The 25873-nt window shown below is 40.7% G+C and overlaps 1 protein-coding gene across 1 annotated transcript in view; it reads left to right on the top strand.

Annotated features, from left to right (window-relative positions):
- Positions 1–25873, top strand: part of LOC126297849 (solute carrier family 41 member 1-like) — a 329510-nt gene that overhangs the window by 190589 nt on the left and 113048 nt on the right. Inside the window, exon 2 of the mRNA XM_049989112.1 lies at positions 1795–1884. Within this exon, the coding sequence (XP_049845069.1) occupies positions 1795–1884 (90 nt within the window). The remainder of the gene's footprint in view (positions 1–1794; positions 1885–25873) is intronic.

The following is a 25873-nucleotide window of genomic DNA, read 5'->3' as shown; positions in this document are numbered from 1 at the left end:
GCCGTCTTCCGCTCACGCCCCAACATCGTGCAGCCCGCCTCCAGTGGTGTCGCGACAGGCGTGAATGGAGACGAATGGAGACGTGTCGTCTTCAGCGATGAGAGTCGCTTCTGCCTTGGTGCCAATGATGGTCGTATGCGTGTTTGGCGCCGTGCAGGTGAGCGCCACAATCAGGACTGCATACGACCAAGACACACAGGGCAAACACCCGGCATCATGGTGTGGGGAGCGATCTCCTACACTGGCCGTACACCTCTGGTGATCGTCGAGCGGACACTGAATAGTGCACGGTACATCCAAACCGTCATCGAACCCATCGTTCTACCATTCCTAGACCGGCAAGGGAACTTGCTGTTCCAACAGGACAATGCACGTCCGCATGTATCCCGTGCCACCCAACGTGCTCTAGAAGGTGTAAGTGAACTACCATGGCCAGCAAGATCTCCGGATCTGTCCCCCATTGTGCATGTTTGGGACTGGATAAAGCGTCGTCTCACGCGGTGTGCACGTCCAGCACGAACGCTGGTCCAACTGAGGCGCCAGGTGGAAATGGCAAGGCAAGCCGTTCCACAGGACTACATCCAGCATCTCTACGATCGTCTCCATGGGATAATAGTAGCCTGAGTTGCTGCGAAAGGTGGATATACACTGTACTAGTGCCGACATTGTGCATGCTCTGTTGCCTGAGTCTATGTGCCTGTGGTTCTGTCAGTGTAATCATGTGATGTATCTGACCCCAGGAATGTGTCAATAAAGTTTCCCCTTCCTGGGACAATGAATTCACGGTGTTCTTATTTCAATTTCCAGGAGTGTATATAGCATCCATAGTGCTGTTTTGTCATACATAGACAGTGACGCAACAACACATTCTAAACTGCTCGCAGCAGTTCACGCCAGCCAGTACGTTTTCTGGTTGCGGATAATATTGACGAAGTGGACGTTTTTGATTTCTGATATTTAGTGCAATGTCCTAAGATGAGACGTAAAAGTCCTAGTATGTTTTATGTCCTATATTGATAGCTGGAAGAAAATGCGGGTAAATTCTTCAGACATATCTGATTCTCTGCAACCTCTACGGAAGTATTATCAGGTGACACATATGCTACAGACCACTGGATTAATGGCAAAATGGAGATAAGGCATCTGCCAATGACATTCGCATCTGTACTGCTTACTTCCAGTTAGTAACCTCAGTTATTCTTGAGCGAAGGTTGATTCAGCTTACAGTTGTTATGTCTCAGGAAGTTTCATATCAGCACACACTCCGCTGGAGAGTGAAAAACTCGTTTTCTTATACTCGCTATGTTTCCCCCCAAATTGATATAAGGGTAAAAGATATAGGATGCTAATCGAATTTATCGAACTACGAATTTGATTACAATCTGAAAATGTTGCTGATACTTAGTTACATAGGTACAGGCACGATAAATGGAGAAACTTTTACTATTGGTTTTACTGATTGTAAAAACTGGCACGATTTGAGAACTTGGCTCAGGGACGTGCAGGGTATTAAAATTGGTCTAGGCGAAAACGTTACTTGCGCCAAATTTTACACAGAATTTCGTCAGTTTATGTAGCAAGATTGGAGCAATAATTTCTCGTTTCTCATTCTCATATTCGAAAAAAATTTCAATTGGTGGCATTCACTCTCCGAAACTTCAAAGAGTGAACTTGGTAAAGTCTACCCCATTTTCTGTTGATTTAGTGTTTACCTTCAATTTCGGTCAGGGAAATGGGGAGAAAAGTACTTTAGTGGCTAGTACAGTGAAATTAAACTCATTTACTGTTTCGCAGGCGGTCTGCTCGGTGGTTCCTCTCTCCAAGACGTTTGTCTTCGGATCTCTGGCATCAGATCTTCACATCAAGGAAGAAAGATCACAGAACGTGAGTTTCCTTCGACTGTGAACTCCATAAGATTACGCATGCTTGCCCTCATACCCCATCCTCTTACTTCCCTTTGTGTGACTGGTTTCGCAAACTAAAGTTTGGCAATGTTTGGAAAACTGCGGCTCGTGAGAGACACGTCGAAAATATAGGGTGTACGAGAATTTGTATTTTGCAACAGCACTGCAGCTGTAGCGGTTATAAAGCCAAGTACTGCCGAACTTATTTGTCCACTGTTATACAGTTATTAAATAGTTTTCAGCGGTGTTTAGTGCCGTTTGTGGCGAAATAACGATTTAATAAACTTCTGGAAACATTCGCTCGCGGTTTTGTTTCGAGTTTCTTCTGCATTGAAATCGTTTAGTAAAGTTCGTGCTTTATTTTTCAACTGACGTTTCTTATTGTCTGCAGTGAAAAATTTCAGTAACATTTTCATTCAGTGTTTTAACTTCGCTTAGTGTTCCAGTGGCCGTTTGAATTTTTTGCTTTTAGCTAATAATTTTGTGAAGTTTTGTTGGTATTGGTATTAGCTGTGGTGTAATGGTATTAATACAAGTAGTTGCTTTCTCAGTAGGCAGAGAATTTCGAGACCATTATTGTTTGTTCTATAAATCATTCTACTGATGTAACTGAACTTTGGCAACGTAGACGTATAATTTTCTCAGTAACTATAAAATTTTTACATGAGTGAGAACTGTGGACTCTGTCGTAGGTTTGTGAGTTGTGGGTTACGGTGTGTAATTTGTTAAAAGTTTTTCATTGGGGGAAGGGGGGGATTCAGTGGGGGAGCAAGTGGTCATTTTAGTGAGATTCTTTCCTGGAAATGCAGAATCTGTAGTGGAAATAAGTTGAAAGAGGAGCAGGAGCCTAAGATCTGTGCCCTTCAGGTGCAGTTACAACGCGCAAAAGAGGAACTAGATAGGTTGAGGAGGGTGAAGGGTGGTGGGGAATGGGAACTGGCAGTTGGCAAGAAGGCAGCTAGGAAGAGGAGGTATTCAGACATTTGTACTTTGCGTATATGCAATAGATTTGACCAACTGTCAGAGTTGAGTGGAGAGGAGCCTCGTGTAGCTGTAGATGTAGGGAACATGCAGCAGTCCTAAGCAATAAGGAGGCCTAGGTTAGTTGCAAAGTCGAACAGAAAGAAGAAGGTTCTGCTGCTAGGTAATTCTCATGGTAGAGGTGTGGGCCAGCAGTTGCAGGAAGTGTTGGGGAGTGAGTACCAGGTCACCAGCATTGTGAAGCCTAGTGCAGGGTTGGCTCAAGTGACTGACAGCGTAGGGGAGTTATGTAGGAATTTTACCAAGGAAGATCAGGTAGTGATAGTGGGTGGAGTAGGGAATAGTCTTGATAGGGGCGGGGAATATGATGTAGGTGGTGACCTGGTAAAGATAGCTACTCAAACTGGTGGCACTAATGTGCATTTCGTGCAACTGTTTCAGCGTCATGATCAGCCTCACCTTAATCCGGCTGTTAGGCGCGTTAACATGGGGCTGGAGAGGGCGCTGATGGCAGAGAACATGGGTAACGTTGTAGTGGTGCCAGTTGAGTCTACCACGAGCTGCCCCTTTTTTAAATTGAAGTCAGCTGATAGGTATACCTGCTTAAAGGTAGTCCCTCTAACTAAGGGCTTACCTTCCGAGAATGTAATGTTTCCAAGTAGAGAAGGAATTAGCATATTAAATCAAAATATAAGAGGTATGAGAGATAAAGTTAGTGACTTACCTATAGATGTTGACTCCGACATTATTGGTATATCAGAGCACCACTTAAATAATTTGACAATTCAGAGGCTGCCTTTACCAGGATACAGATTATCTGGCTGTTTCTGAAGGAGTTCCTTGCGGGAAGGGGGAGTAAAAAACAGTATTCAATTTGAGTCCATAGCTGTATCACAACACTGCATTGAACAGATATTTGAATGTTGTACAGGGGCAGTTGAATTTAGTGAAGCTAAACTTGTAATTATTGTTGTTTATAGGTCCCCTAACTCTGACTTCAGAGAATTTCTGCTCAATCTAGAGAGGGTTCTTGATTCACTTTGTAGGAAGTAGCAGAACTTAGTTATATGTGGCGACTTCAATATTAATTCTGTATATAATGGTGCAAGAAAAAGGATGTTGGTAGGTCTCCTAAATTCATATGATCTGATGCAGATTGTGTTTTTTCCAGCTAGGGTGCAGGAGAACAGTAGCACAGCCGTAGACAATTTTTTTATTCATACTTCATTACTAAATGGGCATTCTGTTAGTAAAAGCGTGAATGGCCTATCAGACCACAATGCACAAATTTTAACACTAAAAGGCTTTTGTACTCAAACCAATCTCATATTTAATTACTAACTATGTAGGAAAATTAGTCCAACAGCAATAGAGAGTTTTTTAAACATTGTCGAGGAACAAGAGTGGCAGGATGTTTATAGTTCCGATAACATAGATGACAAATACAATGCTTTCCTTAACACATTTCTCATGCCCTTTGAGAGTTGCTTTCCATTAGAACATTTTCAACGGGGTACTAGCAGTAATGGGGAACCTGGGTGCCTGACTAGTGGGATAAGGATATCTTGTAGAACAAAGTGGGAATTATATCAAAATGTTAGAAGTAGTCACAATCAAGCTACCGTAGGCCATTACAAACAGTATGGTAAGGTGCTTAAAAATGTTATTAGGAAGGCAAAGAGTATGTAGTATGCAAATAGAACAGATAATTCACAGGATAAAATTAAAACCATATGGTAAGTTGTCAAGGAAGTGTCTGGCCAGCAGCACAAGGTTGATGATATAAAGTCAGTTCAAAGTAAAAATGTTTCTGTTACTTATAGATCAGATATATGTACAGTGTTAAAAAATAATTTTCTTAGCATTGCTGGTGAATTAAATAAAAATTTAGATTCTACAGGAAATCATACAACTTTCTTGGCAAATGCCTTTTCGATATTGATGTCTGAAAAATTCCTCTGTGATACAGACAAGAGGAATATTGAGTCAATAATTAAATCACTGAAGACTAAGGACTCTCATGGCTATGATGGAGTGTCTAGCAGAATATTAAAGTACTGTGCTGCACATGTTAGCCATATTTGTAATTTTTTCTTTAAGAATGGTCAGTTTCCTGAACGATTAAAGTACTCAGTAGTAAAGCCGCTTTATAAAAATGGAGAACGGGATAATGCAGATAATTTCAGACCTATTTCTATGCCATCAGTGTTTTCAAATGTTATTGAAAACGCTGTGTATGTATGGATAATTGATCATTTTATGTCATACGATTTGCTACCAAATGTACAGTTCAGCTTTAGAAGTAGTTTAACAACTAAAAATCCTATATTCTCTTTTCTCTGTGAAGTACTGGATGGGGTAAGCAAAAGGTTTCGAACGCTTGGCATTTTTTTATTTAACTAAGTCATTTGATAGTGTTGATCACAAAACACTGCTCCAGAAGTTGGATCATTACAGAATACAGGGAGTAGGTCACAACTGGTTCACCTATTACTTTAGCAACAGGCAGCAAAAGGTCATTATTCACAATGTTGATAACGGCTGTGATATGTGGTCTGAGTGGGGTACTGTCAAGTCGAGAGTGCCCCAGGGATCAGTGTTGGGGCCACTCCTGTTCCTTATTTAAATAAATGATATGCCCTCTAGTATTACAGGTCTCTCTAAAATATTTCTGTTTGCTGATGACTCTAGCTTGGTAGTAAAGGATGTTGTGTGCAACATTGGCTCGGTTTCAAATAGAGCAATACATGACCTAAGCTCTTGGCTTGTAGAAAATAAATTCACGCTATATCACAGTAAGATACAATTTTTACAGTTTCTAACACACAATTCAACAAAACCTAACGTTTTAATTTCACAGGATGGGCATATGATTAGTGAAATTGAACAGTTCAAACTTCTAGGTGTTCAGGTAGATAGTAAACTCTCGTGGAAAGCCCATGCTCAGGATCTAGTTCAAAGACTTAATACTGCCATTTTTACTACTCGATCGGTATCATAAGTGAGTGATCGTTCAACACGCAAAATTACTCTACTTTGCTTATTTTTATTCGCTTTTGTTGTATGGTATTATATTTTGGGGTAACTCTTCTAAAAGAATGCTTTTGGCTCAGAAACGGGCATTTCGGGCAATAAGTGGTGTAAGTTCACGAACCTCTTGTCGACCCCTGCTCACGAGTGTGGGTATTCTGACATTGGCCTCTCAGTTTATATATTCCTTACTGTCATTTCTTGTTAACAATATTAGCTTATTCCCAAGAATAAGCAGCTTTCACCCTGTTAATACTCGGCAGAAATCAAACATGCATATGGATCGGACTTCCTTAACTCTTGTGCAAAAAGGTGTGCAGTATGCTGCTGCATCCATTTTCAATAAGATATCACTCGAATTCAAAAATCTTAGCAGTAATCCACCCGCTTTCAAATCGAAACTGAAGAGTTTCCTCATGGGTCACTCCTTCTATTCTGTCGAGGAGTTCCTTGAAAAATTAAGCTGATTCTTACTGTATTGTTGATTGCGTTTACATAAACTTATGGACTGATTTTTGGGTTCATAAACATTTTTTATCTGTTATTACTTTTATGTTGTAATTTCAAGTACTGACACGACCCATGACCTTGGAGATTTGCTCCTCAATTTGATCCTGCGGAACTTGACGTGCAACTAAAAAGAAATAAATGCCTTATGATTATGTATACATTACAGTAAATGGCACTGTTAAACTCTACATGTTTTAAGGCAGTGTGTGGCATATCATTTCTGTTTCAGAATCAGTGCAGGGAATTTGTTATACACTGCTTGACGAAAAATAAATCATTTAGAAGGGGAGGAGGAGGTGAAGTAAAATTTCACTGTTTGAGACGATATGTGATGGTATTTCAGTGATAACAAAATCGAGTCAATTTACAAAGAACTTGGCAGTATGACGTTGCATCTCCTCTGACATGGATGTGTGCACTTAATGACTTGAGAAAGGTGTCATGAAGCCATCCTCTCCAGAGGTAAGCTGGCCCACAACTGTTGTAACTGGTCCTTGATATCTTGGATAATTACATTGGGACGGAGTTGACGTCCGAGCTGGTCCAACTCATTTTCTATTGGGGACATATTTAGATATCATGCTGGTTATACGAATCCCACAAAATCACGCACACTGTTCTTAGAGAAGCGTGTCTTGGGTAGACGAACATTGTCCAGTTGAAAAATGGCAGGCGCTGCAGTCATAGACTGTGCGGCTGGTCCCGGCAGAGGTTCAGGTCCTCCCTCGGGCATGGGTGTGTGTGTTTGTCGTTAGGATAATTTAGGTTAAGTAGTGTGTAAGCTTAGGGACTAATGACCTTAGCAGTTAAGTCCCATAAGATTTCACACACATTTGAACATTTGAAAAATGGCAGCATGACACTGTCACCTGAGAGGTGACAGATGAGGATGCAGAATGCTCATGACGTACCGTTGTGGCGTCAGAGTTCCCTCAAATACTGCCTGGCGTGACTTGATGTCATACACGATGACTAGCCCACACAATGATGCCAGAAGTAACACAGCTGTGTCTCTCCAAACATTGGAAGAATGAGAGCTCTCCCCAGGTCTCTGACATGCTAGCCGACAATGGTGATCGGTGGTAGGGCAGAACCGCGATTCACTGCTGAACACATTTTTCAGCTGTCCGTGCTTCGCAGTCTCGGGACCGCTGCAAACGCAGCACTTTGCAGTGTGGTTTCACAGCAGCCTACGCATGGGACTGTAATTACTTAGTTCGGCAGCTGCTAGTCTCCGACCAATAGGGGGAGACGACACAGCGAATGCATTATTTGTTCCCAGATGGAAGACGTAGATATGAAGGGTTTACGATATACTTGCTGCACAATTCGGCAGAATTCCCCTGTGCTGTTCAGAAGTGATCGGTCGGAATCTTGACGATGAGTATGCCAGCCATCACGTTCCCCTGCAGTATCCCAACATCAGGGCCACAAATCTTGATATTGCACGATTCAACCAGCCGTCCAAATGGAAATCCACAGTCAGGTGGTGATAACACTAACGCTTTGTCACTTGAGTACACGGTATCTCTGTGCCCTTCACAGTGATCACTCAACATCTAACGCTGTTCACGCCCCTTTTATGCCCAACCAGGCTTGGTGACAACACTAAACATGAACGACACTAGTGAACTCTGGTGGCGTAAGTGTCATAGAGAATTTCAGCTCTAATCATTCGCATACCCGCCGATGGTTTGTAGGTGTACACTGACATCCATACATGTGTTCTGGGTGCTTCACTTTTCTTGTCAGCCGTTGTAGTATTTGTATTTGATAATAGCGAATGGCGACAGCTGCTTATATTTCTTTTAACTATCCATTTAGTCCAAAAGTTTCCTCATATATATGGGAATAGACACAATCCGATGAGACGAATTGCCAAAATTTAATTAACTTTGAAAAGGAAATGAGACATTTCCCAAACTCTCCTCCATCACCAAGTGGTGTTCGTGATTCATTTGCAAAGTTTCAGTGCCTGAGAACAATGCTGAAAGACTTGGAACACTGTGGATACCTCATTATTTTCATCACCATATCATAATCATCATCATCAGTGGTAGGACAGCCTTTTGCGAGCCTTGGCCTTTTATAGAAGATTATTGCATTCTTTCCCCTTTAGTGCCTACCTCCTCTAATTCTGAACTTCGATTTCCATACGTCCTCTCTGACATGTTCCTCCCAGCTTAGTTTGGTCTTCCAGCCATCCCGTTTCCTTCAGGCACGGAGATGAATATCTTCATTATTATGTCATTAGGTTCAGTACATATCCTGCCCATTCCAACCTTTTAGTCTTAATGCGACTGACAATGTCTGATTCATTTTATAGATTATACAGGGTGGTCCATTGATCGTGACCGGGCCAAATATCTCACGAAATAAGCATCAAACGAAAAAACTACAAAGAACAAAATTCTAGCTTGAAGGGGGAAACCAGATGGCGCTATGGTTGGCCCGCTAGATGACGCTGCCATAGGTCAAACGTATATCAACAGCATTTTTTAAAATAGGAGCCCCCATTTTTATTACATATTCGTGTAGTACGTAAAGAAATATGAATGTTGTAGTTGGACCACTTTTTTCGCTTTGTGATAGATGGCGCTGTAATAGTCACAAACGTATAAGTACGTGGTATCACGTAACATTCCGCCAGTGCGTACGGTATTTGCTTCGCGATACATTACCCGTGTTAAAATGGACCGTTTACCAATTGCGGAAAAGGTCGATATCGTGTTGATGTATGGCTATTGTGATCAAAATGCCCAGCTGGAGTGTGCTACATATGCTGCTCGGTATCCTGGACGACATCATCCAAGTGTCCGGACCGTTCGCCGGATAGATACGTTATTTAAGGAAACAGGAAGCGTTCAGCCATATGTGAAACGTCAACCACGACCTGCAACAATTGATGATGCCCAAGTAGGTGTTCTAGCTGCCGTCGCGGCTAATCCGCACATCAGTAACAGGCAAATTGCGCGAGTTCGGGAATCCCAAAATCGCCGGTGTTGAAAATGCTACATCAACATCGATTAAACCCGCACCATATTTCTATGCTCCAGGAATTGCATGGCGACGACTTTGAACGTCGTGTACAGTTCTGCCACTAGGCACAAGAGAAATTACGGGACGATGACAGAGTTTTTGCACGCGTTCTATTTAGCGACGAAGCGTCATTCACCAACAGCGGTAACGTAAACCGGCATAATATGTACTATTGGGCAACAGAAAATCCACTATGGCTGCGACAAGTGAAACATCAGCGACCTTGGCGGGTTAATGTATGGTGCGGCATTATGGTAGGAAGGATAATTGGCCCCCATTTTATCGATGGTGATCTAAATGGTGCAATGTATGCTGATTTCCTACGTAATGTTCTACCGATGTTACTACCAGATGTTTCACTGCATGACAGATGGCGATGTACTTCCAACATGATGGATGTCCGGCATATAGCTCGCGTGCGGTTGAAGCGGTATTGAATAGCATATTTCATGACAGGTGGATTGGTCGTCGAAGCACCATTCCATGGCCCGCACGTTCAGCGGATCTGACGTCCCCGGATTTCTTTCTGTGGGGAAAGTTGAAGGATATTTGCTATCGTGATCCACCGACAACACCTGACAACATGCGTCAGCGCATTGTCAATGCATGTGCGAACATTACGGAAAGCGAACTACTCGCTGTTGAGAGGAATGTCGTTACACGTATTGCCAAATGCATTTAGGTTTAGGGACATCATTTTGAACATTTATTGCATTAATGTGGTATTTACAGGTAATCACGCTGTAACGGCCTGCGTTCTCAGAAATGGTAAGTTCACAAAAGTATATGTATTACATTGGAACTAGCGAAATAAAATGTTCAAACGTACCTACGTTCCTTATTTTAATTAAAAAAAACCTACCTGTTACCAACTGTTCGTCTAAAATTGTGAGCCATATGTTTGTGACTATTACAGAGCCATCTCTCACAAAGCGAAAAAAGTGGTCCAACTAAAACATTCGTATTTCTTTACGTACTACACGAATATTTTATAAAAACGAGGGGTTCCTATTTAAAACAAAAGCAGTTGATAACCGTTTGACCTATGGCAGCGCCATCTAGCGGGCCAACCATAGCGGCATCTGGTTTCCCCCTTCAAGTTAGACAAGTTTCGTTCTTTGTAGTTTTTTCGTTTGACGCTTATTTCGTGAGATATTTGGCCCGGTCACGATCAATGGACCACCCTGCATAATTCATAGTTGAGACTCTTCCTCGAAAGACCATTTTCCTCCATTAGGCCAAGAATTCTTCCCAGGACTTTTTCTCCAAATATGCCAAGTTGCTTTTCATCGAATTAATTTAGAATCTACGTCTACATGTATATAGATACACCGCAATCCACAGTACGGCGCGTGGTGGAGGATACCCCGTACCACTACTTCCACTCGCAAATAAAGCGAGGTGAAAACGACTGTCTATATGCCTTCTTATGAGTCGTAATTTGTCGTATCTTATATTCGTGGTCTTTACACGCAATGTATGTTGGAGGCAGAACAATTGATCTGCAATGAGCTTCAAGTTCCGCTTCTCTATTTTTTTTTTCATTATTGCTGCTCGAAAATAATGTCGCATTTCCTCCAAGGATTCCCATTTCAGTTCGTGGAGCCTGTCCGTAACACTTGCGTGTTTTTCGAACCTACGGGTAACAAATCTAGCAGCCCGCCGCTGAATTGCTTCGATGTCTTCATTTAATCTGATCTGGTATGGATCCTAAGCACTCGAGCAGTACTCAAGAACAGCTCACACTATAGTCCTGTATGCGATCTCCTTTACAGATGAACTACACTGTTCTACAATTCTCCAAATAAACCGAAGTCAACCATTCGCTTTTCCTGCCACAATTTTCACATGCTCCTTCCATTTCATATCGCTTTGCAACGTTACCCCCAGATATTTAAACGAAGTGACTGTGTCAGTCAGGACACTACTAAAGCTGTATCCGAGCATTACGGGTTTGTTTTTCCTACTCATCCCTATTAACTTACATTTTTCTACATTTAGAGATACATCAAGTTTTCAAAACTTATGTTAGCGCAAGCCTCACTAACACTTCATACTGAGTTTAATTTTTCTTACTTCTTCTTGTCAGGAGCTGTCAACTTTTCGGCCCAATACTGGGCTACTTGAAAAGCTTCCAGTTTGCTTAGCCAGAGATCGTCTATGGAGCTCCGTGTAGGACAATTTCGGCATGTTAGTGGTGGTGGTGGTGGTTAGTGTTTAACGTCCCGTCGACAACGAGGTCATTAGAGACGGAGCGCAAGCTCGGGTTAGGGAAGGATTGGAAGGAAATCGGCCGTACCCTTTCAAAGGAACCATCCCAGCATTTGCCTGAAACGATTTACGGAAATCACGGAAAACCTAAATCAGGATGGCTGGAGACGGGATTGAACCGTCGTCCTCCCGAATGCGAGTCCAGTGTGCTAACCACTGCGCCATCTCGCTCGGTCGGCATGTTAGAAGACGGTCCACGTTTCGCTTTCCTACACAGTCGCATTTATTGTCATCAGGTTATAATAGGCCCCATTTATCAGATTTACTTTTGCTGGGGTTACTCCATTTCTAATACAGTTTAGAATTTTCCATCCATGACTTGTAGTTCAATTCAAAACCACTTGGTGGATGTTCCGAAATAGGGTAGACGAGAGAAAGTTAAATAAAATATAACTGAGGAACCGGTAACTTGATTTTAGTATTTTTAATCCATGTAGGCTACTGTATAGAGGATGACGCTCATCAAATATTTGTCTGAACAGCTCGTTACGTTCATGAGCCACCCTAGGAGACTTGGGATTGCTGAAACCTGAAGCTTGGGAGCACTTGTCCAGTGGAGTGGGTTTCATGCATTCTTTGACTAGCCTACAGGTTTCATTAAGGCTTATGTTGATCTTGTATGCATGGGCCGATCTAGACCAGACAGGCATAACTTCAGTTTTCCTGTACAGCAGTTTCGATTTCGGATGTTTTCTTAGGACATGTTGGCAGGCACTCCACTGTTTTTGGATTTCAGAGCTGACATTGATTTTACAGATTATTTCTGATCTAAGGTAAGTGAAACTACGGACGATATCAAAGTACGATGATCCAATTCCTATGGATATTGGTTCATTAGGATAATCTTTCTTATTACAGGCATCTACTTAGCCTCTCTTTCATTTATCTGTATGTTCATCTTTCTAGCAGTTCTTTTAAGATTCATTGCCCTTGGCGTTGTTGTAGTTACATCAATACCCTCTGCGTACGCTACTACTTGAGCTAATTGGTACAGAATAGTCCCCCATGTATTGATGCCCGAATCTCTTATAACGTTTACCAAGGCTATATTAAACAGCAGGCAGCATAAGGAATCTCCCTGCTTAACCCTATTTCTTGTGGTCACAGCACTTGATAAAATATTCTGAACCATCATTTAACTCTAGGTATTTTCCATAGTAGATTTTACTAAGGCGATCAATTTATTAGGAATCTCTAACTCTTCCATTGGTCAATACAGCTTCCGTCTATCTAAAAATCTTTAAAGAGATGATTCTATCAATCCCAAATTCCTAACATTCTTTAGAGATGACACCGCCATTAGTGCACGAGAAAATCTCGTTTGAAAAATTCAAACACGATGAAGCAGAGCGACAGTGTGTTGAGAAACTGTCTAAGCTGCATTTAAGTAATTGGATACAAGTAATGGAATCCATGCCTAAGGTTGAGGACGTTGTCTCCAATTCAGTGCAAAATGTCAAGCCTGCTGAAAACGAGCGTAATAAAGAAGGAAATATAGTCAACAGCAAGGTCCTATCTGACAAGAAACCTCGCAAAGTTTGCACTAGCAAACTGGAGGGATTCCTGTTGAATGTATTAGCAATATATTCGTTTCACATCAGAAAAAGAAGAGAAAAGATTCGGGAAAACAGAAATAAAGGAGAAAACAAAGAAGTTGGGTAAGAAATCACAAAAAAGAAGAATTTTAAATGACACAAAGAGATCTGCTAATATTCACTTAAAAAGCTCTATGACAGGAGAATCAGCAAAGACTCGACAACTTAAAAAAATTCTTTGGAATGTATGGATGTTGTAGCTGTCCTGGCAACGAACTTTTTCACAGACTGAGTTTCTTGGAGACGAGCAACACTGAACTCTATAGCCTTGTGAAAGATCTGCAGGCTCTCATTAAACAACTGGACTCCCGTGTTAAAGTGCTGGAAAGAAGTTTAAATAAGCCAAGCCATCCAACTGCTGTAGCACCAGCTGTAATGCAGAAAAAACCAGTGGACGACGAAGGCGAAGGAGTCGATCTTTTTCGATCGGATTCTGAGGAAGAAAGTGAAGAAGCTAAGGAAATAAAAGAACATGGTATGCAGCAAAGAAATAAAAAAACAGCGTTAATTGAAAGTCAGACATTAGGTGTGAAACCACGGGACGATGAAATTAATATGAAACTGATGGAAGACGAAGTTCGCAAAATATCAATGGATGGTCTCATTTGAGGCGCTTCAAAACTTATGCCTCTTGTTTTTGGCACACATGAACTTCAGAGTTCTTGTGTTGTGGTAGATGACAAAGTTTCTATTGGTGCACTTCAAGAAGCAATAGAAGCAACTGAACAGTATGTCCAAACTATGGATATAACTGCTTTCATCTCCTTCAGAAAACTTGCCGATCCAAGATCATTCCAACTATAATCTGTCGGAACTCCCTCGAACAAAAGACCGTGTCCATTAGTTTGTTGAAATAAAGCACATGTCACACTCCTCTACAGGAAAGGGTTATCCACGGAACTACCGACTAACATCCTTGACATCGATTTGTTGCAGAATCTTAGAATATTTTCGGAACTGAAACATAATGACGTATCTCGAAAAGAATGACCTCCTCCATTCCGAAAATTATGGATTCTGAAATCATCAATCATGAAAACCCAACACGCTCTACATGAGATACCGAAAACTTTGCATCAAGGCAGTCTGGTAGATTCAATATGATGAAAAAATGGCTGCATAAAGGCCTTTTCTTGTAATTTATTTACCTACATGATTTCCATTTCTGCTTCAAAAGAGGCCTTATAATAAATGAGGATACCAGAGAAGAAGTAAATATCTGTTCTATAAGAACCAGAATCAAAGATTATAGTAACAAGTGTTTCAAACATGTGACGAGAGTGGATGAAAATCGCATACCAAAATTAGCTTTACGTTATACCCCATCACAAAATGCATGTCGGACATCCTAGGCCTGTTCCAATGTAACAGTTCACTTTAAAGGCCAAGTAGCATAACCGTGAAGAAAAATAATAATTGCATTTCACGGTTGATCATGTAGCTATATGCTGTGACACTCGTTGCGAACCTAGCCCTTGCAATATCCTCTGTCTTATTCTGTGTTTCCTACCAAAATTTCCCAGAACTATATTTCGAAACAACAGCTCAAAACACTTGACGTTACGTTACATTAAATAGCTGCTGTCTTTTGTCACAGAATACGATTACGTGTCACTTGCAACAACACAACATTTTTCGCGTATGTTTTCACTGCAGACTGGAAAGAAAGATTGCTACTAATCACAGGCCTTTCAGTTATTTTACAATATAAGTCGCAGTTTGTATTGCTTTCTGTTTTTTTGTATAGGTAATATCAGCGTTTTGGAACGTATTTATCTCATTAGAAGGTTTCTTTTCATGAGAATACACGTATAATAATGCTTTTAAAAGAAAACTGTAGCTAATTCGACGATCCGCTTACTTGTTATAGCTACTACTGGTGTTCAATTGTTTTCTCACGTATTTATTTGAAATTTGGAATATTTTCGAACGTCAGACTGTTACAACAATGTACGTAGGTGTAACTGACTGACTCTGTGACGATGAACTAAACTTTCAAAGATAATGGGGAAGACGTATAAATTTGAGTAGGGAACCCTGGTTCAGAAACAACTGAGTTGAAAGCTATAACCAAAAATGAGAAAAATTCAAATTTATTGTCTTTCTGTTGACGATACCAAAAATCCAAGTAGACACATTTCTGTAATAATCTTATTGGGTATATATGGCCAACAGTTGTTCAAAGTGGTGTCCTCTAGCTTGCATGCACGCATAATATAGTGGCATAAAGTTCTGTTATATCGATTTGAACAACTCCAAAGTTGTTCCAGCAATATCAAAGGTAGCAAGAATTCTTTCCAGGAAATCCACTTCAACAGTCTAGTTCACAAGATGTTCTTTTCACAACTTCTCCAAACAAAAAAACAAAAAATGGGATCATATCAGGCGAGCGATATAATCACTAAACAGAACCAATTTTCCCTATTTACCTTTGAGGGAACATCTGACCCAGATGTTCCGAGTAAAATGGGGAAAGGGAGCTGGAGCTCTATCATGTTGAAACCACATTTGTTTACAAAGATCACGTGGAATATATACTAAACACGTGGGTGTCATGTTTCTCAGAAACACAACGTGCACTGGTGTAGTTAAGCGTGGAGGAATGAAATATTACCCTAAGTTCATCCACTAGTTCACTCCAAACCGGTGTTTATGACATATCACAACTGTAATTTAAGGATTATCAATGCTCATATATGACTGCTACCAGTATCGAGGAATCCGCCTCTGATGATACAGGTTTCATGCAAGAAAAGTGCATAGAAAGGAAAGTGAGGATCTACTACATAAAGCTGCAACCTGACGCGAGTTCCGAAAGCAAGAGTTGAAGCTTGTACTGTCTGTCAATGGTAGGGGTGTATCACCCATCGTGATGGACGCCTGCATGTTGCTCAGATTTGTGAACCCTAATATGTTAGCAACTATACCAAGAGCGTGCCCAGAATCTGAGCTAGAAATAAATAACTCATATTACACTACTCGCCATTAAAGTTGCAACATCATGAAGATGGCTTCCAATAAGAATCAAAATGCCATGAACTGTACTCCATGTTTGGACATTATTTATTTATTTATTACTACTTACAGTCTTGACACATGTAACCTGGAATCTAATGCAGGCTGTGTTTCCACATAGGTAAAAGTTGTACATAACTTAATTAAAGCTTTTATTCCAAATATTTAATGTAGTTTATGCAGCATCAACAACTGGTGAAATTAAATATAATATAAAAATGCTTAGATTTGTAAATGATTAGAATATCATCACAATCTAATGCCGTAGATAGGAGTAACACTATCTACATTAGTGTTGTGGTTTTGGGAGTTTCAGCCCACTCTAAAATGTTGCCAGATCTCTCCCACATTTATCAGTGATTCATCCCCCTTCCCCACTCCATTCCCTCCCCTCACCTCTCCCCCCCTCTCCTCCTCTAGGCTCCTTGGCCTATTCAAAGGTTGTTATCCGATTGGCTGCCTGTATGGATGCCAGATCTCCCCCCACACATCTTTCGATATCCGAACAGAACAACTGATGAAGAAACGGATCGAAAGAAAAAAGACAAAAAAAGTGTTTAGTGGCACTTCCTCTAGATCTCTATGTTCCGGGTTCGACTCCCAGTCAGGAAGGCAGAGATTTTCTTCATTCGTGTACTGGCTGTTTGTGCTGTTCCAATCATATCATATCATCTCAACTTAATCACAAAGACGCACAAGTCGCCGAAGTGGCGTCTAACAAACCCTGTCGGGGTCTCCCAGCCAGTAACGCCATACGATCACTTCACTTCACTTCTAGCCACGGTGTGTACTTATTTACTTATTTAAAGTGGCCAGAACCGAAGGGTTTGCCTACGCCTACACTATCGGAGCCGCGTATTTTGGCAACCGCTGCTGCCGCGGGCCCATGACGATGCTCTGCCCCCTATCGAACCTCCACATTGCTGCCCACTTGTGGAATATCCTCGTCGCTACTTGGTGACACCTCTCCCCTCTAATCGACCCTTGTTGTTCTTTTCTTCAGTCCGAAGACGGGACTGATGCCGCTCTCCACGCTACTCTATCTTGTGCAAGTCTCTTCATCTCCGAATAATCACTGCAACCTACATCCACTTGAACCTTCTTTCTGTATCCATCTCTCGGTCTCCCTCTAAAGTTTTTAACTTCCAAACTTCGCTTCAGTACTAAATTGATTTCTTGATGATTCAGAATGTGTCTCATCAAATGATCCCTTCTTTTAGTCAAGTATTGCCACAAACGTCTTTTCTTCTCACGATTCTGCATCTCCCCATCAGTTACGCGATGTGCCCACCTAATCTTCAACATTCTTCTGTAGCACTACATTTCAAAAGCTTCTATTCTCTTCGTCTCTGAACTGCTTATCGTACACGTTTCACTTCCTTACAAGACCCCTCTCCAGACAAACACCTTCGGAAAAGATTTCCCAACACAGAAATTTATATTCGATATTAACAAACTTTTCTTCTTCATAAACACTTTTCTTGCCATTGCCTGTTTGCATTTTATATCCTCTCTACTTGGGCTTTCGTCAGTTATTTTACTGCCTCAGTACCAAAACTCATCTACTACTTTTACTGTCTGATTTCCTAACCTAATTCCCTCAACGTCGCCTGATTTAAGTCGACTACATTCCATTACCCTTGTTTTGCAGTTTTTATTTTCATTTTATCTCCTTCTTTTAAGACTCTGTCCATTCCGTTCAACCATTCTTCCAATTCCTTTGCTGTCTCCAACAGAATTACCTTATCGTCGGCCAACCTCAAAATTTTTATTTCTTCTCCCTGAACTATGATTCCTTCTCCCAATTTTTCCTTCGTTTCCTCTACTGTTTGCTCGATTTACAGATTGAATGACATCGGGGATAGGCTACAACTCTGTCTCATTCTCTTCTCAACTACGGCTTCCCTTTCACGTCCTTGGACTATTAACCGTAGTCTGTTTCCTGTTCAAGTTTTAAGTAACCTTTCGCTCCCTGTAATTCAACACTGCCACCTCCAGAATTTTAAAGAGTGTATTTCCAGTCAGCATTGTCAGCAGCTTTGTCTACGTCTACAAATACCATAAACGTAGGTTGAATTTTCTTTAACCTACCTTCTAAGGTATGTCACAGGGTCAGTATTGCATCGTGTGTTTCTACCTTTCTCTGGAACCCAAACTGATCTTCCCCGAGATTGTTTTCTATCAGTTTTACCATTCTTCTGAAACAATTAGTGTTAGTATTTTGAAACCATCATTTATTAAACTGATAGTACAGTAATATTCACACCTGCCAGTATCCAATTTGTGTGTTCTTGGAAGTATTACAGTCTTCTTGGAGTATGAGGGTATTCCACGTGTCTCGTACATCTTACACACCATCGGATACGTCCGGACCGACAACAGAGAGGAGCTGGAGGTGCAGGAGTAAGATCTTACAGACAGTTGCTATGTTCCTACAACGACAGTTTTTTAGAGCAGAAAATATTATTCTACCCTTTCCCTTTATGGGCTGTGTTTCGTGTAAACACCTGAATCGCTTCAGAACGATAACTTACTTAGTGGAAAAAATGGAAATGAACGTTTGGCGTCATTGGCCAGGAGGCCCCTTACGGGGCAGGTCTAGTCGCCTCGATGCAGGTCTTATTACATTCGACGCCACATTGGGCGACCTGCGCACCGGATGGGGATGAAATGATGATGATGAAGACAACACAACACCCAGACCCTGAGCGGCGAAAATCCCCGACGCAGCCGGGAATGGAACCCAGGCCCCTTAGGACGGCAGTCCGTTCCTTTTTTTTATTTTCTTCGTTGTTGACCGTTGTGTTTGGTCGTTGCGGACGCCACACGACATCCGGTCAAGTTCGTTTGTTGAACATTCCACTCAGTTTTTTTCATTACAAAGGCTAACCAGCTCTCTGACCGAACACGCTGAGCTACCGTGCCGGCGCTACCGTTCAGCTATCGGGGCAGGCACTTAATGGAAATACAAGGCGAGTCAATCAAACAGCAAGATAGTAAATTGCAAAACCTGGAGGTGTAAACGCTCGGGACGTCCTGTCACATCATTGCTTCATCCACCCCACAGTCCAGACCTGGCACCCTCGGTCTTCTACTTCTCTGGGCCGCTTATCAGCAGGGAATACATGCTCTTCCACAACGTTGGCGTACGCCATAGAACATGATGGAGGCTACGTAGAAAAATATGACATATATAAGACATGCTGATATATATTGTCACTAAATTCTGACACTTAACAATAAATATTTTCTGAGAAAAAGAATGTGGGGCATTCCTTATTGAACGACCCTCGTACATGTTCAAGTGGCTGAAATCAAGAAATATTTCTGAAGCGCTTCTCCGACTATTATAGGACACTTACTGAAAGATGTTGGAGTTTGTAGGCTGTAGACTATTATTTGTTTACTACACACTTATACCTAAATTAAGCGATATTTCATACAGATTTACCTTCTGCCTGTATTGCCTAAAAATGATGTACTCCTTTCGCAGTATGAGTTCTGCTATAAACCTTATGATATGAATATACAATGCCAGATTGAAGGACTTCCTCCTATTAAATTGCTCTGTATTGGCAGTAAAAAGGAAAATAAATGCTTTTTTGTTCGCACTTCTTTTAATAATAAAATGTGTAGACACTGCAGCTTAGCAAGTAGGTTGGATTACAGTAATGTTTAGGAATCAAATACACTACTCACTAAACCACAGTGGCTACAGCTCTCTTTGTTCATTCTTTAAAGGAGTTATCTGAATGTAGAAGCACTGCTAGTTTGTGTGTGTGTGTGTGTGTGTGTGTGTGTGTGTGTGTGTGTGTGTGGTGCTGTTGTGAAGCTATGCATACTTGGGTATCTTATTGGGTCCATGGCTCTCCATGTTCAGCTGTATCTCTAACACTGCTTCATATGTGCTCGAGAAGCTCACACCCAGTGCTGGAGGCGGCAGCAGTGGAAGGAACAGCAGCAGTGCTGGCAGTGCTGACACCCAGTAAGTAGCAGATTTTTTTTTTTTTTTTTGAAAAAATGTAGGTAGCTGGACTGGACATGGTGAAATACCAACAATATTTGTGGGGAATATATTTTGGTTTAATTACAATCATTGTGTTGTAGCATAGTATTTCACAAAATTTTGTCTTCTATAAGCCTTAAATTCAAACTATATTGCACTGAGTCCAACAGGCGTGGAAACATACATAGTGATATTGTCCGTGAACCCAACTTCTACGAACTTCACAAGTTCAGTACTTACACACTTTGGTATTGGACAAGTACTTGCACTGATATATAGCTCCACTTGATCCATATTTACGCTGTATTCATAGTATGCTCCTCTTACATATTTGCACCAATGGCTCTACCCATGGCAACTGATAATGCACAATACAGGTCAGTAATTTGATAGCACTTGGATGTTTTAGGATTATTTTTGTGCCCCAAGAAGTTAATTCTAGCATTGACTCAACATAGATATCTATTACAGACACCTTATGGCCAAAAAAGTGACAATCACAGTGTGAGATGGATCATATACATCAGTCAGTTTCCTATCTCTATATTCCATAATGCTACAAAGATATTGCCACTCATACCCTGAATATTGAACTTTAGCGCCAATACCTTGTGCGTTTCCTACTTCTGTTATGACGTCAGTATCACAATATGGTAATAGGCTTACATTAATGCATGTAGATCCACTATCTATCATGTTATAAGCGTTCATGAACAGCAGTACTCCTGAGTGGCTTGCCTGTGGCTTGGTGAGCTGTGGTAGTTCTGGAGGCAACTGCTGCCCATGAGGCTGTGGGGCTGACAGGTCTGATAAATGTGGAAGATTGCTGGCGACCTGCTGCTGCTGATGCTCGGCAGCACAGACAATAGTATGTGTGTGTCCTTGTCCAACAATTCTGCTGGTATCTGATCAGGGGTGTGCTGTGCTACTGGAAAAAATAACAAACTATAAGTGTAAATAAATATGTAAGTATTGATAATAATAATGAATGGTCTTATTCATCTTATTCAGCCTGCTGGTATTGGCTGGTCGCTGCTGGCACTTCATTCTTTCACTGTGAAATGAGGGGGACCCATGCAAAAATGGATGATTATTGTAAAATGGGGGAGAGTGAAGCTTGATTCCTATTGGCCCACAAGTTTCCCACCTTCTTTAAGCCCTCCTGTTAGTCAAGAAAGAAGTGAGGGTATGTAGGCAAGATACATAAACTGATACCCAAGGTAATTTGTATCTAGAACTGGCAGTACCTCCCAAGTATGTGGGCAGGCCAGGGGGGAGGGGGGGAGAGAGAAGTATTTGAATGTAAATAGTGCAATTATGTAGCCTGAAACGGAGGACCTTGTCAGATGTGTGGGCAAGCCTGGGGGAGGGGAGAGGAGTGACCTTGAATAAACCTCACCCAATTGCCTCAGCTGTAATACAATACCCACTCTCATGTGTAGCCTGATACCAGAACTCCTTAGCTTGTCAGTGACCTTCACGTAAGATCATACACTGCATTACTACTGGCATTCACTTATTATTTTATTTTGACATGGGTGTACCTGTTTTGCAGTACTACAGTAAACAAATGTTTGACATCTGCTTGCTGATTTCTTAAACAACAGGAACTGAATTATATTTAAATGGCCTTTCAGTTTCAAAGATTATATGGAGATTTCTATATTTTCTGAGTACATGTCTAATATGATGTTTTATTTATGACTGCCACACTTTTAGGTTCCATTATAGGATAAGAGTTATCAGTTATGGCAACAAATTTATCCGTAAAAACTTTAAATTTAGAATTCAGATTCTTGTGATATAGCTTTGAAACAGCCTGTTGTCAGACAATAATCACTGTATTTTCTATGCAAACAATTCATTGTCATTGAGGATATTATGTATTATGGCTATTTGATCCTCATGTTCTGAGAGGTTATTCACTTTTTATAAAATTGACTGTAAATTTACATACAAATATATTGACTACAAATGTACTATTTTTCTGATCGATGGTAAAATTTCCTACAGAGCTACAGCTGGTTTCTTTACTATGGAGAGAGTTCACATTATACGAATGTAATAAAATGAAATATTATTTATTGATGAATTAACTACTTAGGATCATGCCACAACTCCATTTTGTCTTCTTTGTGCCGAGTTTTCTGTGTTTCCAATACTTCTTCATATAGTCTCTCCGCTGTGGCTTTTGTTCTTCCATCCATGTTCTTCTGGTCTTTGTAGTTCTTTTTTTTTTCAAATTGCAGCCCTCCAAAACTTTGTATTCTGATTCGAAACATGTCCTGTTGTAACGTAAGGGTTTCCAGAGTATGACTTCTCTAGGTCTCTCTGAGTTTCTTTAACCCACATCGTGGCTTCTAGTTCTAGAGATAATCAAAATCTCTTTCAATAGTTTATTTTGGGCATTCTGTACAGGTGTGTAAAAAATAGTAGCCTCCTTTTCCTCATAGTCATCGAGATGCTCTCCACATTCTGGCAGACTTCTTTGTTGCTTCAAAGTTTCCAGCCAGCCTCAGTCTGGATCACACACATGGTTTTTCATAGGATTCTCTTTTCTATTTCCTTCAACTTTTATAGATCATAGTGCGTCGAGAGTATTCAGTGGCATACAGGTATTCTTTTACTTTTGAGAAGATTAAAATTACTTACAGGTTACAATTTACTTATGTCTGATTGGTAGATAACGTAGGAAAATTAAAAGCTTATTATCAAGATCTTCACTTAATCAGTAATTATTGACATGGCTTAATAAATGTAATGTTGTAGCAGCAAGGTGAAATTCCCATACTTCCACGGTCTGAATTGATAACAAAATATTTTAATAGACTTGAATTTGTGACTGTTTTCAACATACATGTCAACTCCATCTTCCACATCAGCTACAGATACATATCTCTAGCGTATAGTCATCCAAATTCAACTTGCGAATGTTTTTCTTTACATTTTATTCATACAGGAACAGCACATCTGCCTGCTATTTATCTACATCATTCCAGTAACTAATGAGTTATAGTGCGTTTAAAATTAATTGCGACTTTTGCCGTTTGGCTTACCAGAGGGGACGGGATGCCGTTGCCCAGGTAACACCAATGGAAAGGTGGCTTTCCCTACCATGCTGCCAGTGGTTTGGTTGGTAAAGCGCCCCTGTTGCCAGGCCATGGGTAAATAGTACCACATGATGTCGCTCGTTAGTAGCATCTAGGTTCCTCAGTACTCGTTGTAATGTGGTATTTTCTGGCGCTGAAATATTCTGCAGTAATTAGGATCTGTGAACAAATGTTTTGTGTTGATGTTGTATTAATGGTAACAGTGCAGCATGCCCTGAACACGAGATTCGCAGTAAAACTGATCATCCAAGAATATATTCAGCGACTGTGAAGATAATGTTCTGCTGCAAAATATTCCTCGACATTCGACAACAGTAATAGATAATGTGCCATATCACTTTCTTGTGATGGATAAAGCTCCAACAATGCAATGGAGACAAGAAAATGTTTTACTCTGGATACAAAAAATGTTCCATTCGATAAAGTTGAATTCAGCGCGTATAAGGCGGAGTTATGGAACCTGCGGTGCTGAACTCTGCACTACGAGGTCGATGTACTGACCGATGCTAAAGGGCATAGTTTAATCGAGCTTCCTCTCTATCAGACACAGACACATATCAATCCGATAAAGAATATATGGGCATAGGTGAAAAGCAATGTGGCAAAAGTCAACAAGCAGTTTACGTTCTCTGAAACTGAAATGCTGACAAAACAAGCCATCGCATATGTTAAACCACAGGACTGATTTTGAGCTGTCAGTCATGCCAAGAAGGTAGTTGAGGAGACATGGATTCATGAAGGGCTGTGACGAGTTTTGAGTAATGTGTAACCTCTCTTGTTGCCTTCTTAAAAATCTACATCAACATCTGTATCTGCATGATTACTCTGCAATTCACAACTAAGTGCCTGGCAGAATGTGCATCGAACCATTTTTAAGTTACTTCTTTACCGTTCCACTTTTGAATGGCATACGGGAAAAACGGACACTGAAGTGATTCCTAATTTCTCCCTATGTAGGTAGGTACCAAAAGAATGTTTTCGCACTAGGAGGAGAAAGTTGTTGATTGTAATTGCTTGACACGATCCTGCCACAATGAAAAATGCCTTTTTTTAAAATGATTTCCACTCAATTCAAGTATCATATCCGTGGCACTCTCTCCCCTATTTCGCGGTAATACAAACCGAGCTGCCATTCTTTGAACCTTTTCGATGGCCTCTATCACTCTCATCAGATGTGGATACCACACTGCACAGCAATAATCCAGAAGAAGGCAGACAAGTATGCTGAAAGCAGTCTCTTTAGTAGATCTGCTGTATTTTCTAAATGTTCTGTCAATAAATCGCAGTCTTTGGTTTGCTTTTCCCACTACATTACCTATGCGATCATTCCGATGTAAGTTATTTGTAATTGTAATTACTAAATATTTAGTGATTTATCGTGCAACCGAAATTTAGAGATTTTTTTTTACTATTCATGTGGATGATTTCACATTTTTCACTATTTACAGTCAATTGCCACTTTTATCGCCATAAAAATATCTTGCCTAAATCATTTTGCAAATGGTTTTGATCAGTCGATGACTTTACAAGACGGTAAATGACAGCATCATATGCAAAGTATCTAACAGGCTGCTCAGGATGTCTCCTATGTCGTTATCTAGATCAGGAACAGCAGAGGGGCTGTAACACTTCCTTGGGGGACGCCAGATATTACTTCTATTTCACTCGATGGCTTTCCACCAGTTACTTCGAACTGTGGCCTCAAGGACAGGAACTAACGAATCCAGTTACACAACAGACGTAATACTCCATAGACATGCAATATGATTAGAAGTCTCTCAAGAGGAATGGTGTCCAAAAAGCCTTCTGAAAACCTAAAAATATGGACTCAATTTGTCATCCCCTGTCGATAGCACTAATTACTTTGGGACAATAAAGAACCAGTTGTGTTTCATAAGAACGACATTTCCAGGATATGTGCTGTCAATCAATGGTTTGTTCCGATGTAATTCGTAGTGTTTGAACACAGTATATATTCCAATATCCCGCTTCTTTTGCCAGAACGCAGTAGAGTTTACAAATATTCATCTCACTAACTTTCTAATACAGTGAAATTGCGACAGAATCCTGAAACAGTGTATTGCTAAACTAGCAACTGAGGGTAAGACAAGTCGGTAGTTTATGGAAAAGCCCATTCTCAGTATGAAAATAATCATGTAACTTCTTCACTTATATTGCTGCAAAACCTTTTGTAGTTCTCGTTTCATCAGCTGCTGATGGCCCTTAAAAATTACGTTAGTTCATTGAAAAACTCTGGTGTTGCTTGAATATCGATACCTCAAAATGGATTTATGAATATTTCGTTCTGGCTTTTTTGCTGGCACACGCGTTCATGATGGAATACTCTACATACATTCCATTTTCTCTGTATTGGAGACACATAGCAATATCCTTGCACGTTTAATGGATAAT

The sequence above is a fragment of the Schistocerca gregaria genome, chromosome X, assembly GCF_023897955.1.
Source record: "Schistocerca gregaria isolate iqSchGreg1 chromosome X, iqSchGreg1.2, whole genome shotgun sequence".
Classification (NCBI taxonomy): domain Eukaryota; kingdom Metazoa; phylum Arthropoda; class Insecta; order Orthoptera; family Acrididae; genus Schistocerca; species Schistocerca gregaria.
The sequence above is the reverse complement of the archived record's forward strand: the minus strand, read 5'-3'. Positions and strand labels throughout refer to the sequence as shown.